The 27,616-nt window shown below is 40.1% G+C and overlaps 1 protein-coding gene and 1 long non-coding RNA gene across 14 annotated transcripts in view; both read right to left on the bottom strand.

Annotated features, from left to right (window-relative positions):
• The window catches only part of LOC124283883 (phosphatidylinositol 4-phosphate 5-kinase type-1 alpha-like), a 76,071-nt gene extending 69,058 nt beyond the window's left edge, over nucleotides 1-7,013 (bottom strand). For 12 of the 13 annotated variants that reach the window (XM_046719914.1, XM_046719918.1, XM_046719917.1 and 9 more), the window contains exon 1: nucleotides 6,706-7,013. In XM_046719914.1, the coding sequence (XP_046575870.1) occupies nucleotides 6,706-6,796 (91 nt within the window). In that variant the 5' untranslated portion in view covers nucleotides 6,797-7,013. The remainder of the gene's footprint in view (nucleotides 1-6,705) is intronic. The other variant, XM_046719911.1, reaches the window with a different exon arrangement.
• A 6,689-nt stretch (nucleotides 7,014-13,702) lies between these two features.
• LOC124283882 lies at nucleotides 13,703-25,189 on the bottom strand. The gene is made up of 3 exons (XR_006900427.1): nucleotides 25,179-25,189; nucleotides 16,423-16,426; nucleotides 13,703-13,946 (listed from the first exon to the last, which is right to left on the bottom strand). It is a non-coding gene; the product is annotated as an uncharacterized LOC124283882 (long non-coding RNA).
• Nucleotides 25,190-27,616: the final 2,427 nt, after the last annotated feature.

Here is a 27,616-nt window from a genome sequence, read left to right as displayed (position 1 = left end):
CTACTGAACACAGGTCCAGTAAACTTTCAAAATCCGCTTGACCAAATATCATTTTCACTTGACCACAATTAATAATTTGGTTTCTTTTGCAAATAATTTTTATCAATTGGTAGCAATAGCATTTTTATTTCATCATCCAAATACACATATCAAAACATTGAGTAGTTTGGCACAACTGTACCACAGTTAAGTTTAATGTGGATATTTACTTGACCAACCAGAGAATTCCACTCGACCCGGGTGTCGAGCATTGGTATTTTTCAACCCCTGTACCTGAGCCCAAAAGTCACCTTTTACGACAAGCATGGATAGCTGAAGACCAACTCTAGCCTGGATCTTCACAGATAACCATACATTGTGATAAAGTGCAGGGGTGGAAATAACCCATTGCCCGACGCCCAAGTCCAGTGTTTTTTATGTTGGGCAAGCAAATTTGTATATCACACTTGATATTCCAATGTTAATTATGTTGTTTATTTAAAAAATCAACAAGAAAACGGCCGGTATAGTGGAAAAATGATCAGGGCAAGTGATTTTACATGTGCCACTGTACCGGAGTACACTAGCAATTTTAAAGTTATTTCCATCCCTGAAGTGATATTGGACTTGAAGTCTAAGGACCAACTGCCAATCAAATTCGTTTACTGGAAACAATTAAAGTTTCATCAAACTTCAAAAGGCCAAATAAAAAACATGTTGTGGTTCTGATTACACCTCTTTAAAATTTAGGGTAGGTCGGTAGAAATGTTGTTTTTTTCACAAATTGTTTTTAGAAGTAAAGTACAAACTAATAACACATTTGTCAATGTGTAATTGTTTATTTAATCAAGCTTGCGGCCATCATTATGATCATGTCGACTTTCTCTATCAGAATGAGCGATGTCTGTCCATGCCAGGTAAAAAACATGGTATCTGAAAGCTTATTTTATTCATACCGCTTAAAAAATATAGGGTCAGCACCAGAATTCAAGGGTCGGTCGGGTAATCGAACCACAACATTTTTTTCCTTAGGCCAAATCATATATTGTGTTTGAAATTTAACAACAAAATATTTTCTTTTGGAGGAGTGTCTAAAATATGGCATCATATCAATCTTGAACGACTGCAGGAGAAACTTAAGGCAAGGCTAAAACCCTGCATGTCAAACGCTGGGAGTAGTCTTCATTATGCCCACAAAGATGCTCTGACTCACCATACTCTATCCCAATGAAAAGGACAAGACAAAGTCCTGTTGAGCTCCTGGGCAAGGTACTAGTTTATGTAAAGAATGACAAAAACTTCCAATTAGCCGAGAAGTCAACAAACATGTCTGAACTGCTGCTTGTGCCTTATCAATGATTCAAGGGCTTCCACCAGGAAATCAAATCACTGCAAAATGTACTGCTTTGTTGTCATGGCAACATAATTCCAAGGGTATGAGTCAAACAACTGACAACATGTAAAACCAGAGCTTCAGATGTACGTGATAAATTTACAACAACATTTCAAACTAAATTGTGAGCCATATGATACAATTCCAAGGGAAATGATTGACCATGTACCACAGGAATAGTGAGGGAGGGAGTGAGTTTAGTTTTACGCCGCACTCAGCAGTATTCCAGCCATATGATACGATTCCAAGGGAAATGATTGACCATGTACCACAGGAATAGTGAGGGAGGGAGTGAGTTTAGTTTTACGCCGCACTCAGCAGTATTCCAGCCATATGGCGGCGGTCTGTAAATAATCGAGCCTGGACCAGACAATCCAGTGATCAACAGCATGAGCATCGATCTGCGCAACTGGGAACCGATGACATGTGTCAACCAAGTCAGCAAGCCTGATCACCTGATCCCGTTAGTCGCCTCTTACGATAGGCATGGGTTACTGAAGGCTCATTCTAACCCAGACCGTCACGGGTCCACAGGAATAGACAAGAATAACCTGGTATTAGAGCAATAGAAATGAATAACCTCTTATTAGGGCAATAGAAATGAATGACCCAGTATTCGAGGAATAGAAATGATTGACCTGGTATCAGAGGACACACCAGGTGTCAGATACACATGGCAAGACAGGGCAGGTGTCTGGTACATAGAGGACATAACTGACCAGGTGTCTGGGTGCATAAGGACATGATTGGCCAGTGTCCGGGACAACAGGGACATGACCAAATGGGTGTTACATATACTGAGGGGAAAAAATAAGGGATCACATGGAAGCACAAGTGATACAAAGCTTGTGAAGACACCTGGGACAAAAATAAAGGAACACTTGTGCTTTCATGTGATCCCTTATTTGTTTCCCTCAGTATATGAAAGACATGTTAAGCCGATATGTATGTTGAGTAGTTGAAAGACATGACACTGACCCATGTGATTCAATCGGTATTACACTGACTGATTGAGTTAGGCCATTAGGCTACCCCACCGCCCATCAAATTACACAGTATTACAGGAACTTGTATGGGTGAAGTAACAAAGTCACAAGTTTATTTCTCGTTTGTTGTTAAACGCTGCATTCAGCAATATTCCATCCATATGGCAGCAGTCTGTAAATAATCGAGTCTGGAGTAGCCGATCCACTGATCAACAGCATTAGCATCAATCTACGCAACTGGGATATGATGACATGTTATTTGTAACATATTGAGGACAAGCTCAAATGAGACTCTGTGGGGCAGTGAGCCTCCATTACCTCCTTCCAAAACAAACTGGGTGAGTGAGAGAGTTTAATTTTATGCCGCTTTTAGCAATATTCCAGCAATATCACTTCAGGGGACACCAGAAATGGGCTTCACACATTGTATCCATGTAGGGAATCGAACCTGAGGTCTTCGGCATGACGAGTGAACGCTTTAACCACTAGGCTACCCCACTGCCCCTCGTAAACAAATATTTTGTTGCGTGGGTTCAGGACAAGTGCATTTAATATTAGAATGGGGACTAGGGCTGCAACGAATCCACCATATGTCGAATATGATACACATCACGAATATTGGATAACTACTACAAATATTGGGAAACTATAAAATAACAACTCAGCAGTTAATGTATTATAAATGATATCCAGTGAAACAGTAACCAAATATATTCTTTGACATGAGTTGACTATATCAACAGAGGTAGTTTATCATGACAATGGCAAGTGACTACATTACTGTAAAATAAAATACAGGAGACCGTTGACTATTAGCATACCTGGCTTGGATATATTCCATGTTGCATATCTCACACTGATAAATTACACTCTAGTTCTAGTAAAAACACTCCTTTTTTTCATGAATAATCAATTTTTCTGATCACGAATAATGAATTGAATTTAAGAGAGTTTCTGGTTCGATTCACCGGAAACAGCAGTGAATTGTAACAGCCCTAATGGAGACCTACAAAACGCTTGATTATTGCTGGGTAATTGAGGAGTATGGTTTTATGCAAGATTTAGCTGTATCGCAGCCAAGGGAACACCAAAATTTTACTTCACACATCGTAACCATTGAACCTGGGTCTTTGGAATGACAGGTAAACACTTTAACCACTGGGCTACACCACTGTCCCTCTGTAATCGTGGATGGGAAAATGTTCAGTGTGCATGACGAAGTACACCAGCACCCTTAAAAAAACCTGCAACAAGGTGATGCTCTTTGTCAGTATTTATTATTGAAACAGATGTTTTAGTTTGTTTGGCATATTTAACAGCCTCATAGCGAGTGTTTGAGCATGTTGAGAACATGGACAGATCAAAGTTTGTCACAATATGACACCTCAGTGAACTGTGGCATTGTAAACCGAAGATGACATACATACTGCAGCGAGGTTACTTCAGCCTACAGGTGCACATCAAAAGCACCAATCTGAAAGCTTTGTTGGAATGTTATTTTTAACATCTGGTCAGCAGTTTTCATGTGTTTGCTTGGTTAAAAGACATATATTACATATTATGTCTATAACAAAGTGCTACCTTTGCCACCAGCCTGAAGCCCAAGTTTAGTCAAATCATCATCTGTCAACAGTGTCTGGTAAGATCACTTAGGCAAGACCAGTTTTATTTCTTGTTTTATGGATCCGCCGCTCGTGTTTTTTCAAGAATAAGAAAAAAAAAAAATTAATTTTCCCCGCTCAAAAAATAAAATTTTCATATTTTTATTGGCCAAAAATGTAAACGTTCAAGAAAATGTTTTTAGATTGTTGTTTTTGGCCCCATATATACTTCATAAATTGCCAAAAGTAAAATACTTTTAGTATTTAAAATGAATATTACTTTGACTGTTGATTTGTATTTTTTTGCCTTCCTGCCATTAGGTTTTCTGAGGACAAAAATCTGTAAAACAAGAAATAAAATTGGTCTGGCCTTAATAATAAGTGAATTAACCTGCAGGTAAAATGTGAAAGTACCCTTGTGACCTTGAAATGAAGGTCAAGGTCACCAAGCCTGACTTGGACCTTTCTTATTCTGTGATGAACCTAGGTACCAAATATGAAAAGAATCTAGAGAACGGTTCTTAAGATATTGCAATTCGTACGTACGTAGCCTAATACTTATTACAACATCCCCCGCTACTATACTATACTAGATTTAACTGCGTAACATATAATGTGAAATCTTTAAAATTCCAATTTCGGAATTTAACCAGATATTTATAGATACTGGCCCCTGAACAGAATACTGGCCTCTGAGCAGAATACTGGCTCCTGAGGGGAACACTGCCCCCTGAGAGGAACACGGGCCCCCGAGTGGGATACTGGCCTCTGAGCGGAACACTGGCCCCTGAGCAGTATACTGACCTCTGAGCGGAACACTGGCCCCTGAGCGGAACACTGACCCCTGAGCGGAACACTGGCCCCTGAGCGGAACACTGGCCCCTGAGCAGAAAAACGGCCCCTGAGCAGTATACTGGCCTCTGAGCAGAACACTGGCCTCTGAGCAGAATACTGGCCCAAGAGCGGAATACTGGCCCCTGAGCAGAACACTGGCATGCAAAAATTACCCTTGGCCTTATGAAATTCCCGGAATTCCGCGGAAAATTCTCATCCCTAATATCTTTCGATTATAATTGATAATCGCTCACCACAAGTCCTCCGATAATCGATAGTGGATTTGGTTTCCAATTCCCAACACTAGTTCAAGGCACAATTTTTAATGACAATGTTTTAACGTCCTTGTGACCAATATTTCCATTGGCAATATACTAATACTGTAACACTGTAACACAATCAAGGCCAGGCTCCTTAAAATCATTAGGGCTGGGACAATACACTATGTCACGATACAATACGTTACGACAATATTTTACCTGCAATATGATACGTATCACGACACGGCTACTAAGTTTACTTAGACTGATTCTAACCAGGATCTACACAAGCCATAGGTGAGAAGTAACCTATTACATGATGATCATAAAAACAACAAATGTATGAATCAAATTAATTCAAATCTCTGATTTTGAAATTTTAAAATTTTCAGAAAATTCAACTTTTTAGCCATTTTCAAATTTTGCACTCAATCATCAACATGGTCAGGAATGTGGCTTTAAAATTATGCTGTCAGGAGGTGAACAACTCATTTCACTTCCTGAGGAAATATCTGCCAAATCTGTAAACAACAAATAGGCGTCATATGAGAACAAAGAAGCAAGTCTTTCCTTGCCAGGTAACATTTTGGAAGTAAATATGTTTCCTGGACATATCCTTGCGAGTGTGTTGTGTACGACTGACTTTTGATATAGATCATAAACATCAATAGTTGTTAATTGAATTTTTATCAATCAATTGTCAACATGATCAAAACATATCTGAGAAGGGACTTTCAGAAAAAATATAGATATTTCATGTCATATGCAAATTGTGACATTTATGCATGGGTATTGATAACAACTACAAGAGATCAGTGTATTCAGTAAACATGGTAAATGTTGATCAGGAGATTGCATTCAGTCTTTGTCACAAATCTGTTTTGGAAAACTGAAACTTTATTTTAATCACTAATAGTTTATTTCAGATATTATCAATTTCATTTTTCATATCGATGATCGTGAATTCTTCGTATTGACAATATTTCCCATTACAAATCTTATTCGCCAGCCCATGTGTTGCGTGTACATGGAGTAAAATGTGCAGTATTGTCACAAACCATTACCATGCCAACTCATGACAAAACAAACATTTCTCACCTCTGGTAAAGATGATTTTCACCTCAAATAATTTCACTTTGCAGAAGTTAAACTGGTTTTTCAAGGAGGGAAGTTAGATCCTGTTTTTCATCATAACAGATCCTTGACAAACAATTTCGTCACTTTGCCCTGATGTTAATGTGTATCATCTACAATAATACTGAGTTTATGTTAACCAGTAATAGACACTCAAGATTAATCTCACTCAAGTTATAAAATGTCAACATTTTATGTAATTGATATGTAGAATGTTGTAAGAGTTGAGGATGCTGGTACCTAGTAATTTCTACAAAATACGCACACACGTATTCATGTTATAGGCACGAACTATTTCTGGGAATGTAGAGAATTCTTAGTATTAGCCCTCTGGCCAGATCTGAACATACGACCATCATTCCATCATTAGATTCGTGGTTCACAATCAATACGATGACATTGACAATGAATTTTCTTGCGACACACCTACTAAAAACTTTGCCTGCAGAGTTAATATTACTCCCGTTAAGAGCCATAAACTTCAAATTACACCATCTCCATGCATGTTAGACTCTTACCTGTACCTGTGGTGGTTGTTTCACTCATTTCTTGTCGTTCACTACGAGCGAAATTGGTTTCAGAATGGCTAACTTCTGCAGCAGTCGCCATTTTCTTGGTCCGATCATCACAGTCAGTCCGCCCTAAATGGGCGTCACTGTTCTTAATCTTGCATCACAAACAAATGTTGAAAGATTTCAGCTACGAAGACATCTACCAAGTACTTCCGATATCCCAATTAACAACAATTATGAATAATTAGCAATCAATTCGGTGCTTTTTTCCGTGTGGATCGACAGTCTTAGCAGACATGAGGCACTGCGCATGCGTTGGGGCATATGCTATTACAAACAAAACTGATTACATATGGTGGCAACGAGTCGTCTGCTGGTCGTGATACATCCGGTCATCCGACTTCGGATGAAGTATGAGCATTAGTTTTCCATGTGATAAAACATTAAATTCTAACCGTGATGTTATGTAGTGGCATATTGAAATATGGCTGCATTAGTGAAGTTTAGTCATCTTCCGTAACAGAAACATCCAAACAAAATGGTGATGGTGAACAAAATCTGAACTAAAAGTCAAATAAATATACTATTATTTCAATCAGAATGTGCAAAACAGTATATGTGCGAAAGACTAAACGACAACAAAGGAACACAGTAATTAATTATTTATTTTATTTATTTTTTTTTTAAATTAATTGTCATTATATTTATTTATTTATTTATTTATTTTTTTATTTATTTATTTTATTTTATTTTTATTTTATTTTATTTTATTTTATTTATTTATTTTTTGGGGGCAGGTTATGTGTTTGTTGGGTTGTGTGTGTTTGTTGGGTTTAATAGTTTCGTTATTGTATTTCTGTGTGTGGACACAAAAGTGAAGATTCGGGGATCGAGTAGGAGAAAGAGCGTGTGGCGTGTGTGCGCGTGCGTGCCTGCGTGATATGTTGGTGTTATGTGTGCATGTGTGTTCTTTGTGTTTTTTCAGCATGTTCAGTGAACAACAGATTTTGTCCTGTAAAACTACTTATGTAAATGGCGTTTTCAGAAACACGGGAAAATGCATGGATAATCCGCCCTGAGGCGTCTGGGCTTTATATTTTGAAATTATTACTGATCGCTTTTAAAGAAGGAAATAAACCGCCGTAGTAAACACAACTGATACTAGTAGATTTGAAACCTTTTGTTTCTCATGATTTAATGCATGCGGGAGAAACCAGAAACGGGCTTCACACATTTTATCCATGTGGGGAATCGAACCCGGTCGAGCGAACGCTTTAATCACATTGATACACCACAACCCCGACCTGAAAACAAACGAATCTGGACACGGCAATCCAGTGATCAGTATCATGAGCAATGATGTAAGCCTTCGGGGTAAAGAATAACAAAGTTAAGCCTGATCCCTCGATTAAATACAATACAATATAGTTTATTAAGTCTCACCAGTTGTACAACATGGTTTAAAATACAACATTTTGAATATTAGAACGTAAAAGTACAAATGCCACCCCAAAGGGTTATGAGAGTCTATGTTTTATAAAATACTAAATACTTTATATGATAAGGTAAAATGATACATAATACTATGGTGGTATAATTTAAAGGTAGAAATATATAATGTATATGATATTTATGAATATAAAATATTAAATATATGGTAAAATTATGCATCAAATAATTTCCTCCGCATAAATATTTTGAAGCACATGCTTCTAAGAGTAGTAAAATGCTATAGACTAGTGGTCAGTGAATAAGCAGGAGTAAAATCACCCCTAAATCTCTCTGACTATCCATATATGTACAATGTATTGAACCTGGAACGTCGTTACACAATAGATAACACTGCCACATAGCACATTACATAACACTGTCACACGACACATTAAACAAACCGGACACATAACATATTAAATAACACTGCCACATAACACATTAAATAACACTGCCATATAGCACATTATTTAACCCTGCAACATAACACATTAAATAACACTGCCACATAAGGCATTGAATAACACTGCCACATAACACTTTATTAAACACTGCAACATGACATATTACATAACACTGCCACATAGCACATTAAATAAAACTGCCACATAACACATTGAATAACACTGCCGCATGACACATTGAATAACACTGCAACATGACACATTGAATAACACTGCCACATGACACACTAAATAACACTGCCACATAACACATTGAATAACACTGCCACATGACACATTGAATAACACTGCCACATAACACATTGAATAACACTGCCACATAACACATTGAATAACACTGCCACATAACACATTGAATAACACTGTCACATAACACATTGAATAACACTGACACATAACACATTGAATAAAACTGCCACATAACACATTGAATAACACTGACACATAACACATTGAATAAAACTGCCGCATGACACACTAAATAACACTGCCACATAACACATTGAATAACACTGCCACATGACACATTGAATAACACTGCCACATAACACATTGAATAACACTGCCACATAACACATTGAATAACACTGCCAAATAACACATTGAATAACACATTGACACATTGAATAACACTGCCACATAACACATTGAATAACACTGCCACATAACACATTGAATAACACTGCAACATGACACTTTGAATAACACTGCCACATGACACATTGAATAACACTGCCACATAACACATTGAATAACACTGCAACATGACATATTACATAACACTGCCACATAACACATTAAATAAAACTGCCACATAACACATTGAATAACACTGCAGCATGACACATAAAATAATACTGCCACATGGCACACTAAAGAACACTCCCACATAACACATTGAATAACACTGCCACATAACACATTGAATAACACTGCAACATGACATATTACATAACACTGCCACATAACACATTAAATAAAACTCCCACATAACACATTGAATAACACTGCAACATAACACATTGAATAACACTGCAACATGACACTTTGAATAACACTGCCGCATGACACATAAAATAATACTGCCACATGACACACTAAAGAACACTCCCACATAACACATTAAATAAAACTGCCACATAACACATTGAATAACACTGCAACATGACACTTTGAATAACACTGCCGCATGACACATAAAATAATACTGCCACATGACACACTAAAGAACACTCCCACATAACACATTGAATAACACTGCCTCATGACACATTAAATAACACTGACACATAACACATTGAATATCACTGCCACATAGCACATTGAATAACACTCCCACATAACACATTGAATAACACTCCCACATAACACATTGAATAACACTGCCTCATGACACATTAAATATCACTGCCACATAGCACATTGAATAACACTGACACATAGCACATCACATAACACACGAAAGGGAAATGTACGTTGGAAAATCGAAATGTTCTACCTCATTATTTGACCAAACAACGTCTATCAGGATATCCAGAAAATCTGCATATTTCTCAGTAGTTATCTTTTACGAAAACATTAGCAAATATACCACTTCCATGAAAATGGTGTTAGAATTAAATTTCTCTTTTCTTGGAAATATTTTTTTGTTTAACTTGTTTTTCGGAAAATATATTTGGAAATATATCAAACGTTTATAAACTTGACAAAAAATAATAATTCTTGCCTGAGTTGCGTTATAATTTCCATGGTCTTAATCCAAATTGTAATTCTAAAAAGCTGCTGATGGTGTGTTTTTACCGAAAGATCAGTTTTAAGGTAATGATGACACAACGATCAAACCCACAACGGGTAGTTCTCTGCTGAAAATATCTGTATAGCATGGAACTCTAGAAAGGACACTTTGGCGGTGTCGCATTGTCACCCCTACCTCAAGAGGGAGTGAGTTTGGTTTTACGCCGCTTTTAGCAGTATTCCAGCAATATCACGACGGGGGACACCAGAAATGGGCTTCACACAATGTGCCCATGTGGGGAATCGAACCCGTGCTTTCGGCGCGACGAGCGACAGCTTTAACCAATAAGCCACCCCACCGCCCTCTGCAGCAAGAAATGGAAAAGAATGCAATTTTTTAACAATGTCCAGAATATTGACAGACTTTTGTTATATTATATGCATTTGTTGTCTACTCTATCACAGTATAACTCAACAATCCACCTCAATATGACTTTGCAGTTCACTTAACATAACATACCAGTCTACAGCTGGGAGACCCGTGAAGATCGGGGGTAGAATAGGTCTTCAGCAACCCATGCTTGCCACAAAAGGCGACTATGCTTGTCGTAAAAGGCGACTAACGGGGTCGGGTGGTCAGGCTCGCTGACTTGGTTGACACATGTCATCGGTTCACATTTGCGCAGATCGATGTTCAGGCTGTTGATCACTGGATTGTCTGGTTCAGACTCGATTATTTACAGACCGCCGCCATGTAGCTGAGTGCGGCGTAAAACTAAACTCACTCACCCACTACAGCTGGGAAATCTCATTCCACCCTGATATAAAACAACACTATATGCTTATACATCTCCACCCCGATATAAATCAACAGTCTACCCTATATGGCACAACAGTCTACCCCTATATGGCACAACAGTGCACTTTATATTATACAGCCAATCCAAATATGTCACAACAGTCTACCCTTAAATAACACAAATCCACCCCAATATGGCACAGTAGGTCACTCATGAATATCACCACAGCCCTTCCCCCTATGAAATAGCAGTCCATTGTTGAAAGACACAGAAGTGCACCCTGTATGCCACAATCTACCCGTGAAGATCCGTGTTAGAATTAATCTCCAGCAACCTATGCTTGTCGTAAGAGGCGACTAACGGGATCAGGTGGTCATGCTCGCTGACTTGGTTGACAAATGTCATCGTGTCCCAATATTGCGTAGATCGATGCTCATGCTGTTGATCTCTGGATTGTCTGGTCCAGACTCGAATATTTGCAGACTGCCGCCATATAGCTTGACGTTAGACAAACAAACAAACAAACAGACAAGTAGTTCAATCATATACGACTTTGAGGTATCCCGACGCTGTGTGATTTGCCTCCAGCGTACAGCTATTTTTACCCAAGGCAACAAGTACCATCCTGTAACGTCTTTTTGTTTAACGCAACGATGGTATCGAACCACTCAAAGAAATGAACGATCCCCGTGATAATGTTTACAGACAGCTCCCCGTCTGTCACGAATTGAGCCCTATATAAGTAGCATGCATGTGTATGTTGGACAAATGGCGCTAATATACTGTCTGTGTAGCGATTCAACATTTCAAACATGTACAGCTGATGCAGTACTTTTCCGGTCACGTGATAATCTGACATGTTATTTCTGACGTGATCAATACCGGATCAATAATTCCTCAAGTTGCAGGCCACGAATGGTGACAACCACCAGGAGCAGGCCGGGTCAATGTATGAATATGTACAGGTAGTTGTTGCGCAAATAGCATACGGTCTTTATCCCGGAAGTGAGTCTCCCCACCGCCTACTAAAAATAGAATGAGTATATAAAACCTCAATTTGTTGGTGATCGATCACACCGAAGCAGAGATTGCGGTGCAGGATCTCAGAAACACTAACGTGAGCATAGGTGTCCGAAGAAAACGAAAACTCTTGTGTGTTTAGGCTTTGGGAATGTTAAAATTTTTGTTGTGTATTTCCGGACAAGTAGTGTAAATATTTACCTTGGGAACTAGGCCAGACCTCATTATCGTGGACACTGTTCACGGTCGGTGCGAGTGAACTTTAATGCCCGCATTCCAATGTTCTCCTTGCCATTAACAAGGGCGTATACAAACAGTGAGTGGGTATTTTTAGTTTTCCGCCGCCTTTAACCATATTCCAGCTATATCACGACGGGGGAACACCACAAATGGGTTAAACACATTGTACCCATGTGGGGATTCGAACCCGGGTCTTCGGTTTGACGTGCGAACGCTTTATCCACTGAGCGACCCCATTGAGCCCGCTGTGTGAGTGAACTTTTGTGCCCGCATTCCGACATTCAAATACACTACCAACAGAAAATAGGGTACTATAATTATTTGTATGTATGCATATGTTTGGTGCATTTGTGTGTTTAATTAATAGGGGTGACTAATGAGGGAGAAACAACTATTTATGGAAACAATAGTTTATTGCAACATACTATCGCGATAGTCTATTGCTACCAACTATTGCAATATTTTTTTCTCCTTGGATTGTCTGTTGTATATATCCTCGAGTCATCTGTTTTCGTTCAACATCTGTTTTTGGTCGGCTGTGTGCGTATTCATTTCTCGCGGTTATTAGCGAGATATTACGTCACCAGACAGGTTAATTTTAGCAGGAGGTCGACTGCTTCAGCTCTGACTAACAAAATGCTTCTTGTGAAATTTAGTAAGGTACATGATTGCACACGCATGTAAATGTTACGTCTTTAGAACCCAGTTTACTAATGCATCAATTTTCATGTAATCAAAATGCTATATCTAAAATATCGTCAGCTCCACCTTTTCAGTATAGCGTCGTCTGCTTGTTTATGGTATGACGTATCATTATCACATGACATATCCCGTGGCGTTGCCGTCGTAAAAAATATATATGGAAACTGGATAGGGTCATCTCTTATTACGATTTTCCAAAATACTCATTTAATTTTCGAAACTGCAATGAATATTTCTGTGTCATGGGCCCAGTGTACTCATCCTGTGTGCCGTCGTTGGGTCCACCTCAAGCTGTACACCTCCGTATGTGTAATGAGATCTTCTGATGAGTTTTGGTGCCCTTGTCACCGCGAACCGGAGGAGTGAAACATGCCTGGACATGTGATGTAACTAGCAAAGTCTTATCATGATTAACTTTGACATGAAATTATGACGACCTTAGTTTCTAATAATTATTATTGGAACTATTACAAATATTCTTTTTGGACTGGATGTTTATCAACTTTATATTATAAAAATATCAGCATAGCACGAATACTGCTATTAGATTTCTGTTTTACGGAGAACCAATGAAGTGAACGAAAACAGATGACGTCACTTCCGCATTCACGATCTTTGCGTAGCGAACTATGAGGCCTGCTGTGCGGGTGAAACACGAGGTTAATCCGTCAGATATTTGAATATCATAAATAAATAACAAACAAACAAGGTTTGTTTATTATCGATTTATTCATGCACTTTATGTTACGTTGGTCGACAATCCTTACATGACCGAAAACCGAATACACAAGGATACCTCTGTTTGATCGAATTTTCGATCAAAACGGTCCGGGGGGCGTGGCCGAAGAGAGTCGTAGCGATTGGTTTCCGATCATAATGACACCCAATCTGAGGCATCGCCATTATATTCATTTAGGTGTTATGCCTATAAAGTACTGGTGAGGTTTTCGCGACGACTCATACCTCTGGTAGACGTCGATGTTAAACATGACTTCAGCGGTTAAAGATGTCCCGAAGTCTCTCTCAGCGCAAGTCGTAGTGGAACCGAATTCGCGTTGTCATTTGGAATTAGTCAACAAAGTGTACGTGTCTGCCAAGATGTGGAATGGCAAGCTGGGTATACATATCAGAAAATACGTCACGTATCGCAACGGCAAGTTTTATCCTACCAAATCGAGTCTGAACTTGAAGCAATGGCTTAGTTTACCTGATGGTTTCGTACACGTGGACGAAGCTAGGAAAGAAGGGACTGAGGGGTGCAGTATTCATCTTGGGGGTAATCTCTACCTTACCTTAGACGATGTCGGAGTGGATGTTAGAAAGTGGACTTGGGATCACGAAACTAAACAGCTGACAGATGATAAAGGAATTATTCTTTTTAAGGATCAATGGGAGAGGCTGAAGAGTTGCATTCCGGAGATGTTTGACTATGTTCCCGAATTGAAAGACATGATTCCTTGGATTATTGGAACTGGTAGATACCATGTGACAGGAGGATGAAATCCTGTGACATTGTACAAAGTTAGTCATTCGCTTCGGTAGACGGGGAACGGTAGTTAAGGACGAATGTCACGTGATTCGGATCACGAATAATAACTCGTGTTCGTTCGTCTCGCCATTACCTCCATAGACGTTGGAGTGCGAAGACGTGACTTAGTGCGTCTCTCTGGAAGCGATTTGAATATGGAAGCGTCTCACAGAGATATTCTCAGACGGAACCAGGCGGGACTCGTCGGAAGTATACGCCGTGTAGAAGACGTGGTACAAAAACTGATAGAGTGCAAAGTCCTCACCAAATTCATGGAAGCCGAAATTATGGAAAAATATCAAACGACACGATCGTATTAGAGAACTCTTGTACACCTTGCCAAGACTTGGACCCCGAGCTTACACCGCCTTCTGTAAAGCGTTAGAGGAATGCGGAGAGTCGGAAGCATTGAAGTTACTGGGTACGGAGACTGGATCGGACCTCAAGAATATGATGGACGTCTGCGGTTATCTCGACGAGCAAGTGGTTGCCGATTGAGCTACAATATTGCCCCCAAAGCTGGATTCGAACTCGTTGGAGAAAAGGTTGGACTCCTTTAAGAACTGGCCTATATAAATGAGTCAAGACCCACGAGATATGGCCCACGCTGGTTTAACTTATCTGAACAGAGGAGACTCTTGTACGTGTTTCAAATCGCGGCATCGTCTGAAGGAATGGAAGACCACGGACAATCCGTGGATCGAACCACGAAAAATGGTCCCCGACTGTCAATACATCAGAATGGTAGGAGTGTTCCAGACCGAAGTAGAGAGAGACTTTCCCAAACTCATCGTTTGTTTCCATAAATATATCTATGTATGTCCATACACGAATGAATGCTGTGTACATATGTACTTTCGAATAATTTAGGTTGTATAAATAAAAATAGTGCTTTCTTATCTTTGTGTCAAAGAGGTTCATTGGTTTTGCTGTATAAAAGTGGCGTTTTAGATATCAGTCGTTAGTTTGTCGTCATGGCTCCGTGGGAAGAGTACCTGAGCAAAATGTATTACGACCCGAACATCCCGGTAGTTATGCCGGTCCTAAGAAACTATACGAAGCGGTGAAAGCCGAGGGACGGTATAAAATTGGCTTACATAGAATCAAGAAATGGTTGAAGGAACAAGACATTTATACCATGACTCATCAGGTCAGACGAAAATTCCCAAGAAATGAGCACGTGGTTGAAGGTTTAGACAGTCATTGGCAATCTGATCTTATGGGCATGACATATTTAGCCAAGTACAACGATGGAATCAAATATCTGATGGTCGTGATAGACTTGTTCTCCAGATATATCTGTGTCTTTCCACTCGAGTCTACCAAGGGCCAAGAGGTGGTGAATGCGTTGACTGAGTTATGGAATACTCGAGGTCGGAAGCCTAATATTTTTCAATCGGAAATGAGATCAGAATTTAAGAATCATTGGGTCAAAGACTTTTTGAAAAAGCACAAAGTGACACAACTATTTACTCCGAACGAAATGAAATCTCCCTATGCCGAAAGAGTCATTAAAACCATCAAAATGAGGTTGTACCGATACATGTTGAAACGTGTTACTTATCAGTATATCGACATTGTACCCAAAGTAGTTAAAAGTTACAACAACACGAATTACAGAATGTGACCTCGAGGTCGAAGACGTTTATACAAATATTGAGAATCTTTCAAGAGGTCTACGATGTGAGTGTCCGGAAGAAGCTGGCCTTTGTACACCAGTTGTCCTCGATCCGTCCAAGTCAACACATCTCTGTTAATGTGGTTAAACGTCAACAGAGCGGCCCCGCGTTGACGATAAGGTTTGGGTAAGGTGCTCACAATTACTTCTTGGGACAAGGGTTTGTGCTCTTCTTCTTCCGGTACATCCCTCTCGGGAGTGTCTACTTCCATCTCTCTATCCCACACGATTAGTAGTGTTGACCAGATGTTCGTATTTTTCAAATGGCACTAGTACGTGCTTGGCAATATGCTGCATGATTATACGAATTGTAACAACAGGGCTACTGTTTTAATGGCTAGCACAACGGCGTTGACGTTTTTGATCAACAGGGTTTTTTTCTCAGCCGATGGGATGGATTTGTGAGCCAACTGTCTGTACACACATCGATGTCGTTTCAACTTGTCAGACGCCGATTTACTCAAGGGTAAACCGGTGTTATGTAGCACATTGAATACGATGGTGCATACTGCTTTTAATTGTTCCGGGGTGATGGATCGTAACAGTACTTTTTTTTGTTGGAGCGATGGACTTGCCACCAACATGTACAGGAAAGGTGTGTTCTGTCTGATGATCTTGAACATTATGGCGCTTTTCAAAGGATGTACAGCTATTTATAGTGTCTTAGACACATACACAATAGTGTCTTCTCCGGGGAAAATACTCGTTCTCAATCTCATTTTATCTTCCACTCGGGGTGACATGTCTATGACCAAATATCCATAAGGTCTCTTGACCGCATCCGTGTAAGCTTCCACTAAAATACCCACATGTCCAGGAAACAGTTGGCGCCCCAGAGTGGAAATTTGCGAGGCATCTCTCACGTTTTTAAACAGCACCAAGTACCAAGTATTCAGGGCAATGGTGGATTCAGATTTGCCCTGACCGTACAAGTTCTGAGTGATAAAGATGACGCTCAGATTTCGATGGTGACAACCTTGAGTGAACCAAAGTTCCATTTCTTTGGAAGCCATTACTTGCTGCAGGAGATCGTCCAATACAATCAACCCGTGCGATCCTGTAGCGAATGCTTCTATGTCTGATGGAGTAGGTAACCCCTGTTGGAAGGTGATGTTGGGTATAGTACGTTCCATGTCATCGAACAAGGGTTGGTAGACACCATAACAGTACAAAATCTTCTCGGGAGGGTCCTTCACGTACATCCCTGGTAAATGTTTCAGTAGTCTGTACACCGGTTGAGTCTTTCCCGCTCCTGTAGGTACAAACACACAAATACTGGAGCATGGTTCAAAAGGTGTTAAACTTTGCGTTTCCCACCAAGGTTTGGTGGGATCTACGACTGCATCAGGACTCCAGGTTATCGCACTCTTGGGGATGGTTGTTGTTACGGCATCTTTGTTCGGTTTGAGCAAGGGAGAGCGTTCTGCTATGTGGTGAACTTGAGTGAGATGATTGGAAAGTTTTGAAAGCTGTTTCGATGAGCATCCAGGTACGGGACAGTCCTTTCTGATTCAACCCATTGCATTGCTCGAAATATGAGGACTGACCCAGTGTTGGAAGAGTTTTCATATTTATACCTTCATTCATATCTTTTATATCCCGAAGAAACTTATGAGGGACACTAGAGGGACACAATAGGGACAAATGAGGGACACTAGAGGGACACTATAATGTCAGAGACACATCGATGATCTAATAGCCATAGGGTAGAGTATCTAAATTGGGTTGGATTACCCTTTTGGTATATACCATCCGATATTTCTTCTTTTCTACTCTGTTATATATTTTTTAGTTGATTTGGTCAAGCGATGTTTTGGAAGGGTTGGTGACTAAGATGTTCCCATCCCTGAATGGTTGCAACACTGTCTCACGGATGGTTCCAAAATTGATGAGTTGAGAGTTCATATGGTTCAACGTGAATCCGCAAGCGTACTTGGCAGGTTTCCTTGCCGCTTCTGGTTTTGTAGGCATAATTTTTGGCTCCACTGCTGACAAAAATGTTAATGGGATCCCCTTCTAACTCATTGGTTACTCCCCCGAGATAATCGCCAAGGGGTGGATTGATGTCACCGGGTTTACTCTTGAAGATGACGCTGTCTGTGTCCATGTAGAGTACACGCTCTTGCAACATGTCCAGGAGACCGTACAGTTTTAAGCGGGCATAGCATGTGGTGAAGGAAGCTATGAATATGTTGGTAGATTCGTTGTCCGGTACGAAGAATGTATCAGCATGGGACCAATGCGGTTGTAAAACTCTTGGGGAAAGAATGTGGAAATTCTGAATGGATTTTGATGGATCTGTGAGAAAACTGTAAAATGTCTCGAAGTCATTTTGATTGATGAATTTGGTCTGTTTCATATTGGAACGCTGCGCAAACTTGCCCCAGAAACTATTTAAAGACAGTTTGGACAAGGCTCTTAGTCCTGGATTCTTTTGAATTTTTTAATATTCTAGCTGTATTCCTTCATGTCGGAGATAGTCTGCGATGTACTTTTGCTTGTCAGACTCATCTTTACACCAAGCGGGCCATCCGGAAGATTCCTGTTTGATCTTTAGGAAGGTATTGATATAATCCGCGAACAGACCCCCCGTTCAGGTGTCTGGATCGTATTGAGTGCTTTCGGACCAATGGTACACTTCACACATTTTTACTATTTCGTAGCCTTTCTCCAAGGCTTTGAGAAGTTCTGGAGTGCAGAATGTCCCTATCAAACACCGTTCCACTTCTGTATGCTCACAATCCTCTCGTACCATATCTGCGCAAGTACGGCAGAGCGGGAACTTGAGTTTCCCATTGGAACGGTAAGGCAAGACGGGATGATAAAGGCCTCTGGGAGGTTGGATTTTCACTTTGGCAATGCCAAAGTATTGGTCCAAAGCCTTAAAGTTCCGCGTGATGATGATAGGGTGACCAACTGGATATCTTCCATACTTGTTGACACTCGGGTATAATGAAGTAAAATCTTGATACAGAATTTCTTCATCCTCTCTGGCTTCGTAGTAGAGTTTGATGGCATTGGTGCGACCTCCAAAAAAGCTGTCTCTGACATCCAAGCGTTCCTGCAGATCCAGTTTCTCGACATAGCTTTTGAGCTCAGACTTGCTTCTTACCTTTTCGGTAAATTCGTGCTCCCACACCGTGACCAAATTGTACCCTTGAGATTTCCAAAATTCATTCCTTTTCATGGTGAGTGCGCACAGTTCTGAAATGGACTGTTGCGTTCGTGGCAGAACTGTTGTGTCACGGTTGTGAGGGTAACATGTGGGACATCCGTGAAACATGCAACCGTCGAACTGATAGATAGTATTTTTTTCCCTACAATACCCATCCGCTGAGTATTTGTGACCCAGGATGCTAAATTCACCATCGTTCAATGCGTGTTGTATGCGAATGCCTTTGGAATGAGCCAGCCATTCCAGCCATTGAATAGACACTCGGCTGTATTGATCCTTTTTGGTGTAGCCTTCATGTGGGACTTGGGCTATTGGACTGGGTAAGGTTTCCTCTTCGACGATGGTAGCTCCCAGCTCTTGTCGTAAATCCTCCAGCAGTACCCATTCATTGCCTCGCTGAACAAATTTCATTCCTTCATCATTCTCCCTCAGTTGGAGCCAGTTCTCATCGTCGCAGTCTAATTTGATGTGACGATAGGGTTTCAGAAACTTTTCCTTAAAGACTTTCATACAGACACTGGCAATGGTAATGCTTTTGGTTGGATCCACGCCGTGTTTGATAACTCGTTCCACATCGAGACCCATTTTAGGATCTTTGGTCATCTCTGTCTCTCTGGTGATGCTGATCATTAGATCTCTAAAAACCATGACGGACCGCCTCAGGATATCAACATCAGAACGGCAGTAGGTTTCCATTTCAGCGGCAAAATCGAAGATTTTGTCTCCTTGTGCCGCTGTGCCAGTCCAGAAAAGTTATTCTGTCTTTGGGCTCCATAAAATCAATACCATAGTACGCAGGGTCCGGAATTGGTCCTATGTAGTTTTGATGTTCGTGAGTATTAAAGAAGTGTGGGAAATAACCCTTTTCAGCTCGGTTAAGTGAAACATCTTTGGTAGATGAATAGTTTTGTTTTGGAGCTGTGGGTTTCTATTGTGCGAATAAATTTGTTGCCCATTTCTGCACTGAGGACCAGTATTTCGCAATTCAGCACTTTCTCAAAGTCGGGAATATTGGCTAGACTCGAAGGGTGATCTTGGGGCAAACCGGCACGATGCATTAATTTTTCAGCAAACATTTTTTGAACTACACTCTTTGGATCTTTCATGTTTGCGAATAATCGGGGCCACATTTCTTATGAGTTATAATGAGATCAAATTCATCTTGCCCTGGATGTGCCTTTGACCAATTCATTCCATTCTTTTCGCGTGACTCAGTAGGCTCTGGCTAAGGACACAGAGATAGATCGCGCCAAACAGAGTTGATCCTGGTTGCGTATTTCAACAATGGATTTCTTTAATTTGATGCTTTCCTTACATTGGTAATTTTATGGTCACTTCCAGCCCCTTTTGGCATCTCGATCATTCCAACATCTACTTCGAATGAGGAGTCCAGTTTCAAATCATTGTGGCTGGCTAAAGTTTTGGAAATGGTGTCTAGGACAACTTTGGCATTAAGATCCTGTAATTTACTGAGAGGTACAACAATAGCATTCGCTAGACCTTCGTGGCGAATAACAACGCAACCCAAATCATTGTCGCCAAGATGTCCTCTGGCTCTCCTTAAAACATCGTCCATCATACTGTGAAGTTCATCTTCCAAGTCTTGCAATCTTTGTCCTTGCCATTGTTCATTAAGTTTGACCTCATACATTCGCTGGATGGCGGCGTTTTTAGCAAAAGTCTTTTCATTCCGAAATGAAACTGTGCAGGGCGCTTGTTCTGATCCCCCTGTTGCCGCAGTGTCAGTGCTAAAGAACACATCCTCGGGACTTTCGGGATTGACGGGAGCTCGATCGGGACTTTCAGGGTTAGACTTGGGTCTACCGAATCCTGTCAGTAATGTTCTCGGTGAATCTTGGTTGACCCCTGGACTAATTATTGGTAGGAACTGAGTAAAGTCTTGCGTGGATGTGTTTGGAGAGACTGGTGTTATTTGCCCACTGGTTGATGGTCCAGCTGGCACATTTGATAATGAACGCTGTGTGCATGCAGATTGATGTCTTCTAAGATCTAACATTTTTTTGAAAATCTGACCACAACGTCTTCGAGGGATACTCTTTCCCCTCCCTTGATCGGAGGATTTCACATGTTTAAGAGAAGGTGTTGTGCTTTCATTACAGTCACTGTCGGCAATACAAAGAGCAGCCAGCTCAGCCGCTTCTGTCTCTTGCTCGTGAAGAGCCCTCTTGACACTTTGTAAGGAATCGGCAGAAGGGTCGTCCTCCCAGTCCCCGTCGGCAATACAAAGAGCAGCCAGCTCAGCCGCTGCCTCCTCTTCGTCAGGAAGAAGTCTCTTGAGTGATTGTCAGAACCTTTTGGGAGACGGACTGTCATTCCAGTCCCCGTCGGCAATGCACACAGAGGCCAGCTCAGCCGCTTCTTTCTCTTCGTTATGCCGAAGTCTCTTAAGCGACTGTACGGATGTTGCAGAAGATGGGTCGTCCTCCCAGTCCCCATCGGCAATGCACAAAGAGGCCAGCTCAGCCACTTCTTCCTCTTCATCAGAACGAGGCCTCTTGGGTGTGACAACGGAGGTTGGAGAAGTCGGCCAGTTGACCGGACATTGGATACCAAAATGCACGAAGTCGAGTTTTTCTTCTTGCCTGGTCATGGGGAGTGGTATATGCGCTTGATCCAGAGCAATTTCATCGCACATGAGTTTAAATTCATGCAGGATGACGTACTCTTCATTCTCAAGGTCATGTCTTAGGGACCAAGCTCTGAGATCCTCGCTCGATGTGAACGAATTCACTATTTCTTTATCAATAGAACGGTACTTGTCTATCTGAAACATTATAATGATACCATGCCTAAAATAAATATATTTCATGATACAGTAATTCTAATTGGTGTTATACTAAAGGAAACAATAGATCAGGTCAAGACATTCACGATGCCATTATTTTCGCTCGATTCGATAGCATAGAAACGACGTAACAGTCTCATAACCCAACTACAATAGAAGATGACGTCGTAAGCCGCCGCTGACATGTTCACGGGAAAGGTCTTTGGGAGAAAATGTCCTTAGAAAAAGATTTTTAAAATCAGATGAAAAGGAGGCGAGAAATCGCCGAAAATAAAAAAGACGTCTTTTTATGATGTCACGTGACCCATTTCTAACTTATATCGATCATTACTCGGTCTGTATGGGTCCGATCTCGATGCGGATTAGTGCCGCTTCCGTTTCCGTTGGTATAAATACTCGCGTTTTGTTTAAAAAACAAATGATTCAAATAAAATTGGAAATCGACCCCCAAGATAAGGTAGTGAGAATATTTCTTAGTTGAGAGTGTTAATACAGCGCATTTTTTAAAACATTATTACGGTACCTATAATTTACGACAGTGAATAGCTTTCGATGACTGTAACTGGAGTTCTAATGGATCGATTTAAACGAAACTTTTTGCATTATTTCCAATGTTGAACTAACTTTTTATTGATCGGTGCTACCAAACACGTTCGTTTGAGAGACATTTTTACATGATCGGCGTCCTATTATTTCATTTGTTATTCAACGCAATTCGCAAACAAACAAAAATCAAGAGAATACTCCTTTCAGGGTCATTCCCATTATTTTGCCTATTGCCAAAATGACAGCTGCAATTGTTTGAAAAATTACATTTAAAAAACCAAAACGAAAAAAAACCGAAAAGATTCTTCCCGATCTATGTTTATCGCTTAGTACGAACTGGCATGTCTTTGTTTCGTGAACGCTAATTACAACGCGAGTTGCGTCAGCCGTACCCCATGATTTCATAACATTTTTAACCAATGGCAACTTCGCAAAGACCATTTCATTTTTGAAACTTGAAATCTTCTTAAAGTACCTCTTCGTGACTTTGACGTCACTTGCGTTATGGCTTCCGACTTAAGTACATCTCGTGATCATATCGTCTGCATTCAGAATGAATTTGTCCTTTCCTATGGGAGTATTTCGGTATTTGTTTTACTTCTGGAAACACGATAACATTATTATGTTATAATATCGTTATTAATTGCAGTTAATTTGGTTTGACTGTTTTTTCCTATGTTTTTTGTTTGTTTAACAGCGTTGACGGCACCTCCTCTCCCTCCAGCGTGTCATTGCTGGATACAACTTTGAATTATCCGTAAGTTCTTTTTCTTTCATTTCTTAGGTAAATTTTATTAGAATGTAATGTCAACAAAAGAATTTTACGAACGAAGGATCATTGGATTACAATTTTTAACGAGTCGTGTTCATCTTTGCCCTTTATTTTCATTTTAATTTCATTTGTAGTCTCTGAAGCAGCACTCCTGTACATCCAGGGCGGTGGGGTAGCCTAGTGGTTAAAGCGTTGGCTCGTCACGCCGAAGACCCGGGTTCGAATCCCCACATGGGTACAATGTGTGAAGCCCATTTCTGGTGTCCCCCGCCGTGATGTTGCTGGAATATTGCTAAAAGCGGCATAAAACCAAACTCAGTAAGTAAGTCAGTAAGAAGACACTCAAGCGGCATCTTTCTTACGAGGGAGAAATGCCATCCCCCGTGTAAGTCGCTATTTTACTACATTTTGCATCTAGAAATTGCTTTTAATGCGCGGTTGACTCGTATACATTTTTGCGCTTGATTTGTCGATAGTCTTGATGCTTAGGCGTTTTATTCAAAGGTTTCTTGTACGATACCATGTTATATAACGTATAATTCAAAATTTGTTCTATTTCTTTTTGCTTTGAAGGGATAGAAAGGGAGACACGCTGACTCCCTACTCCACTCGGAAGTCGCCCTCTTGGGTGGAGAGTGTAGAGGAGAGTGCTCCCAAAAGGGCGAGAAAATGTCTCGCTTTTGGGGGAGAGACCCCGACAACGTAAGTCCACATGTTACTACATTTACAAATAGAAATCGCTTTTAATGCGTGGTATATACGTTTAAACCAACCCATAGAAAGCATTTGCTTGATTTAATGGTAGTCTTTTTTTCTGTTCTGCGTGATACAATGCATACGGTCTCTGATAATTCTAAATTTGTTCTGTTACTTCTACTCTGAAGGGTGTTTGCTAGCACCGACTCCGACGTCCCCGAACTCGCCCTCCTGGGTGGAAACACCAAGTCTGAGGCAAGTGAGTATCATTCATTCATTCATTTCACTCATTCATGTCATGAATTAAATTTGATAGATGCGACAGTTAACCAGTAATCTTAACTTTGTTAAATTCAAATTCCAATTCCTTTTTTTTTAATCCTTTCAGAAGATCATACTCCTTGTGGCAGCCTCAAGGCAGATGCTCAGGGAAATAGAGCAACAATTAGAATTTATTTAGAAAATGATTACTATTTTGGCTGATTGGGAAATTAAAAAATTTAAAATCTAGAAAAAAAAAGAATTAAGACAAAAATAGAGGAACAGATAGAGTTTATTTAGAAAACCATTACTATTTTGGCTTTTTGGGAAAGTAAAAAAAACGAAACTTTTAAATTATAAAAAAAATTAAAACAAAAACTAAAACTAAAATTCTATGAAATTGGGGTCTTTTGGAATAATGTGTTGGGGGGTTCTTTTATGATATATGTCAACCGAGTACACGAAATCTCGGCCGCATTATTATAAGAGATTCACCTGACTAAATGAACGACAGAACACCGAGGAAAACGAGGATTTCTCGATATCTGAGCGCTCTTGGAATTTACAGTGGATTTATTGTGCTTTAGGATTTGTTTATTCGTTGGAACGTCATCGACATACTGTGAGTATTGTGTGTTTTTTATTTGTTATGGTCAATAGCGCTGTCACAAATCATGATCCTTGCGAGAGAGATAAATTAATTTTCCTTTGTTCCCCGTATCGTGGGCCGCTCCCAAATCACGGTCCTTGCGCGTGAGATGAATGACTTTTCCTTTGTCTCCCATATCGCGGGCCACTCTCGCGGAAACTGTCAACGAGGCTCGTTTAGGGCTGGGGGTCGTTTATTCTATCAGCCCTAACACGGCATTCTTATACCAATGGAATGTAAACGGACTCAAATGGTATATGAATGAACTGGCTTATAAATAAGGGCTTGTTACTACACCGTTTTCGTCTTTGTTTTTTCAAACCGTCAGTTCATTACGATCAGTTTCACGTACTATATAAAAAGGAAGTTGAAATCAATCAATAAATAAATAAAAAATAAAATTATGTAATTCGGTTCTCACCTCAGTTGAAATTGAATTTGTGGGACCGTCACACAGTTTTCAAACGATGACTCGAAGGAAATGACGCTGACGTAGGGATGCTACGTTCATATATAGTTAGTTAGTTATAGGCTTTGTTCTATCGGTACTCCTTTTGATTGGCTAAATTATGATCACCACTCATCTCCAAACCATTGTATAGTGAGGGACACTATTGGAAACAAGGAGTGCGATTCGACTTTGACCATTTTTGGCATCGCGTCTTTCGTGACGTCATTGACTCTTTGTGTCCTGACGCTCGGGATAGGCCACGCCCCCGGACTGTTTTGATCGAAAATTCGATCAAACAGAGGTATATACAACAATTGTCTCAACTGAAGTAATTTCCCAAATGAATGTATAGTCTGTATGAAATAGAAAGAAGCAGAAATAGTTTCAGTCTCTTTTAATAACTGTTTGCTTAAGAGGTAACAGGGCGGATAAATTTAAGTCAAAAGTGAACACAGGGGCGTGTCATGCTTAGAAACAGCGTTAGAAAGACATATAGGTATATAGACCCTACCCTAGTACTATATAAAAGCCTTTTCATAGCTTCTTAAAATATCATCCAAGAAACAACAGCTGGCTCATGGCCCTACAATAAAGGCTTTTATATAGTATAGGGTAGGGTCTATATACCTATATGTCTTTCTAACGCTGTTTCTAAGCGTGACGCGCCCCTGTGAAAGTGAACGAATCTGATACTTCCTGTATTTTGTTCTGCGCATTTATCATCGGGAGTCAATTACTAAACTATCGATAGTCACACATATCGATGTATCGATAGTTTTTTGTTTCAACTATCAATTAATTGCTATCGGAGACTCAACAATTGAAATCCATCGATAGTTCGATATATCGTTAGTATTTACAAAACCATCCATGCATGTGACCTTAACATTTGATCACAATTAAATCTCTCATCGTGCATGTACTGCACGTGCAGGCAGAAGCCAAAGTGTGAGGGAATTCGAACCCGGGTTTCTGCGTGACGAGCGAACGCTTAGACCACAAGGCCACCCTAAACAAACAAAAAAACACACACACACACACACACACACACACACACACACACACACACACACGTTATGAGACAGAAATGGTATTTAATGGTGTCACAAGTAAGGTATACATTGTAAAAACATATTCAAGAGACATATAACACACTTGACAACCAGCCACGTTTTGGCTTATAGCAATGACATAGTTAAAGTATTTAATAATATCAGGGTAATGCTATTTTTTAAGGCTTCTGCAAATGACAATGCCCTCAAAAATAGCATTACCCTTATATTATAGCTAAAATACATGGAATTTGTGTTGAAAAGAAAAAGGAAACAATGAAAGAATATGACTGTAAGTTTACTCAAAACCAACTTCTGATGGAGTTGACTGCCCGAATGCAGTTACGTCATCGAACAATTCAAGTGACGTCACAACAGAACGAACAACATTAATAGTGCAATTGTTAAGGTTAGCACCAGCAAGAAAGCCAACATTACCGCTTTTTAAAGCGGATATTCGAGTTGCTTTGACTTGTTTGCCCCAGAATATCTGCCAGTCCAAAGCCAATGTCGAATATAAGGGTAATACTATTTTTGAGGGCATTATCATTTGCAGAAGCCCAAGGTCTTCCATTAACTAAAAGACCTCGGGCTTCTGCAAAAGAGAATGCCCTCAAAAATAGCATTACCGTTATTATTGCTTAAATACATGGAATTTGTGTTGAAAAGAAAAAAGAAACAATGAAGAAATTTGACTGTAAGTTTACCCAAATCAACTTCTGACGGGGTTGACTTCCCGAATGCAATTACGTCATCGAACAATTCAAGTGACGTCACAACAGAAAGTGACGATATTCGACCTTGGCCTTTGACAAGACCATAGCCTGCAACATGTCAAACTATGTCAGTGTT

This window comes from Haliotis rubra, unplaced genomic scaffold, assembly GCF_003918875.1.
Source record: "Haliotis rubra isolate DU_JTF1 unplaced genomic scaffold, ASM391887v1 Scf324, whole genome shotgun sequence".
In the NCBI taxonomy this organism is placed as follows: domain Eukaryota; kingdom Metazoa; phylum Mollusca; class Gastropoda; order Lepetellida; family Haliotidae; genus Haliotis; species Haliotis rubra.
The sequence above is the reverse complement of the archived record's forward strand: the minus strand, read 5'-3'. Positions and strand labels throughout refer to the sequence as shown.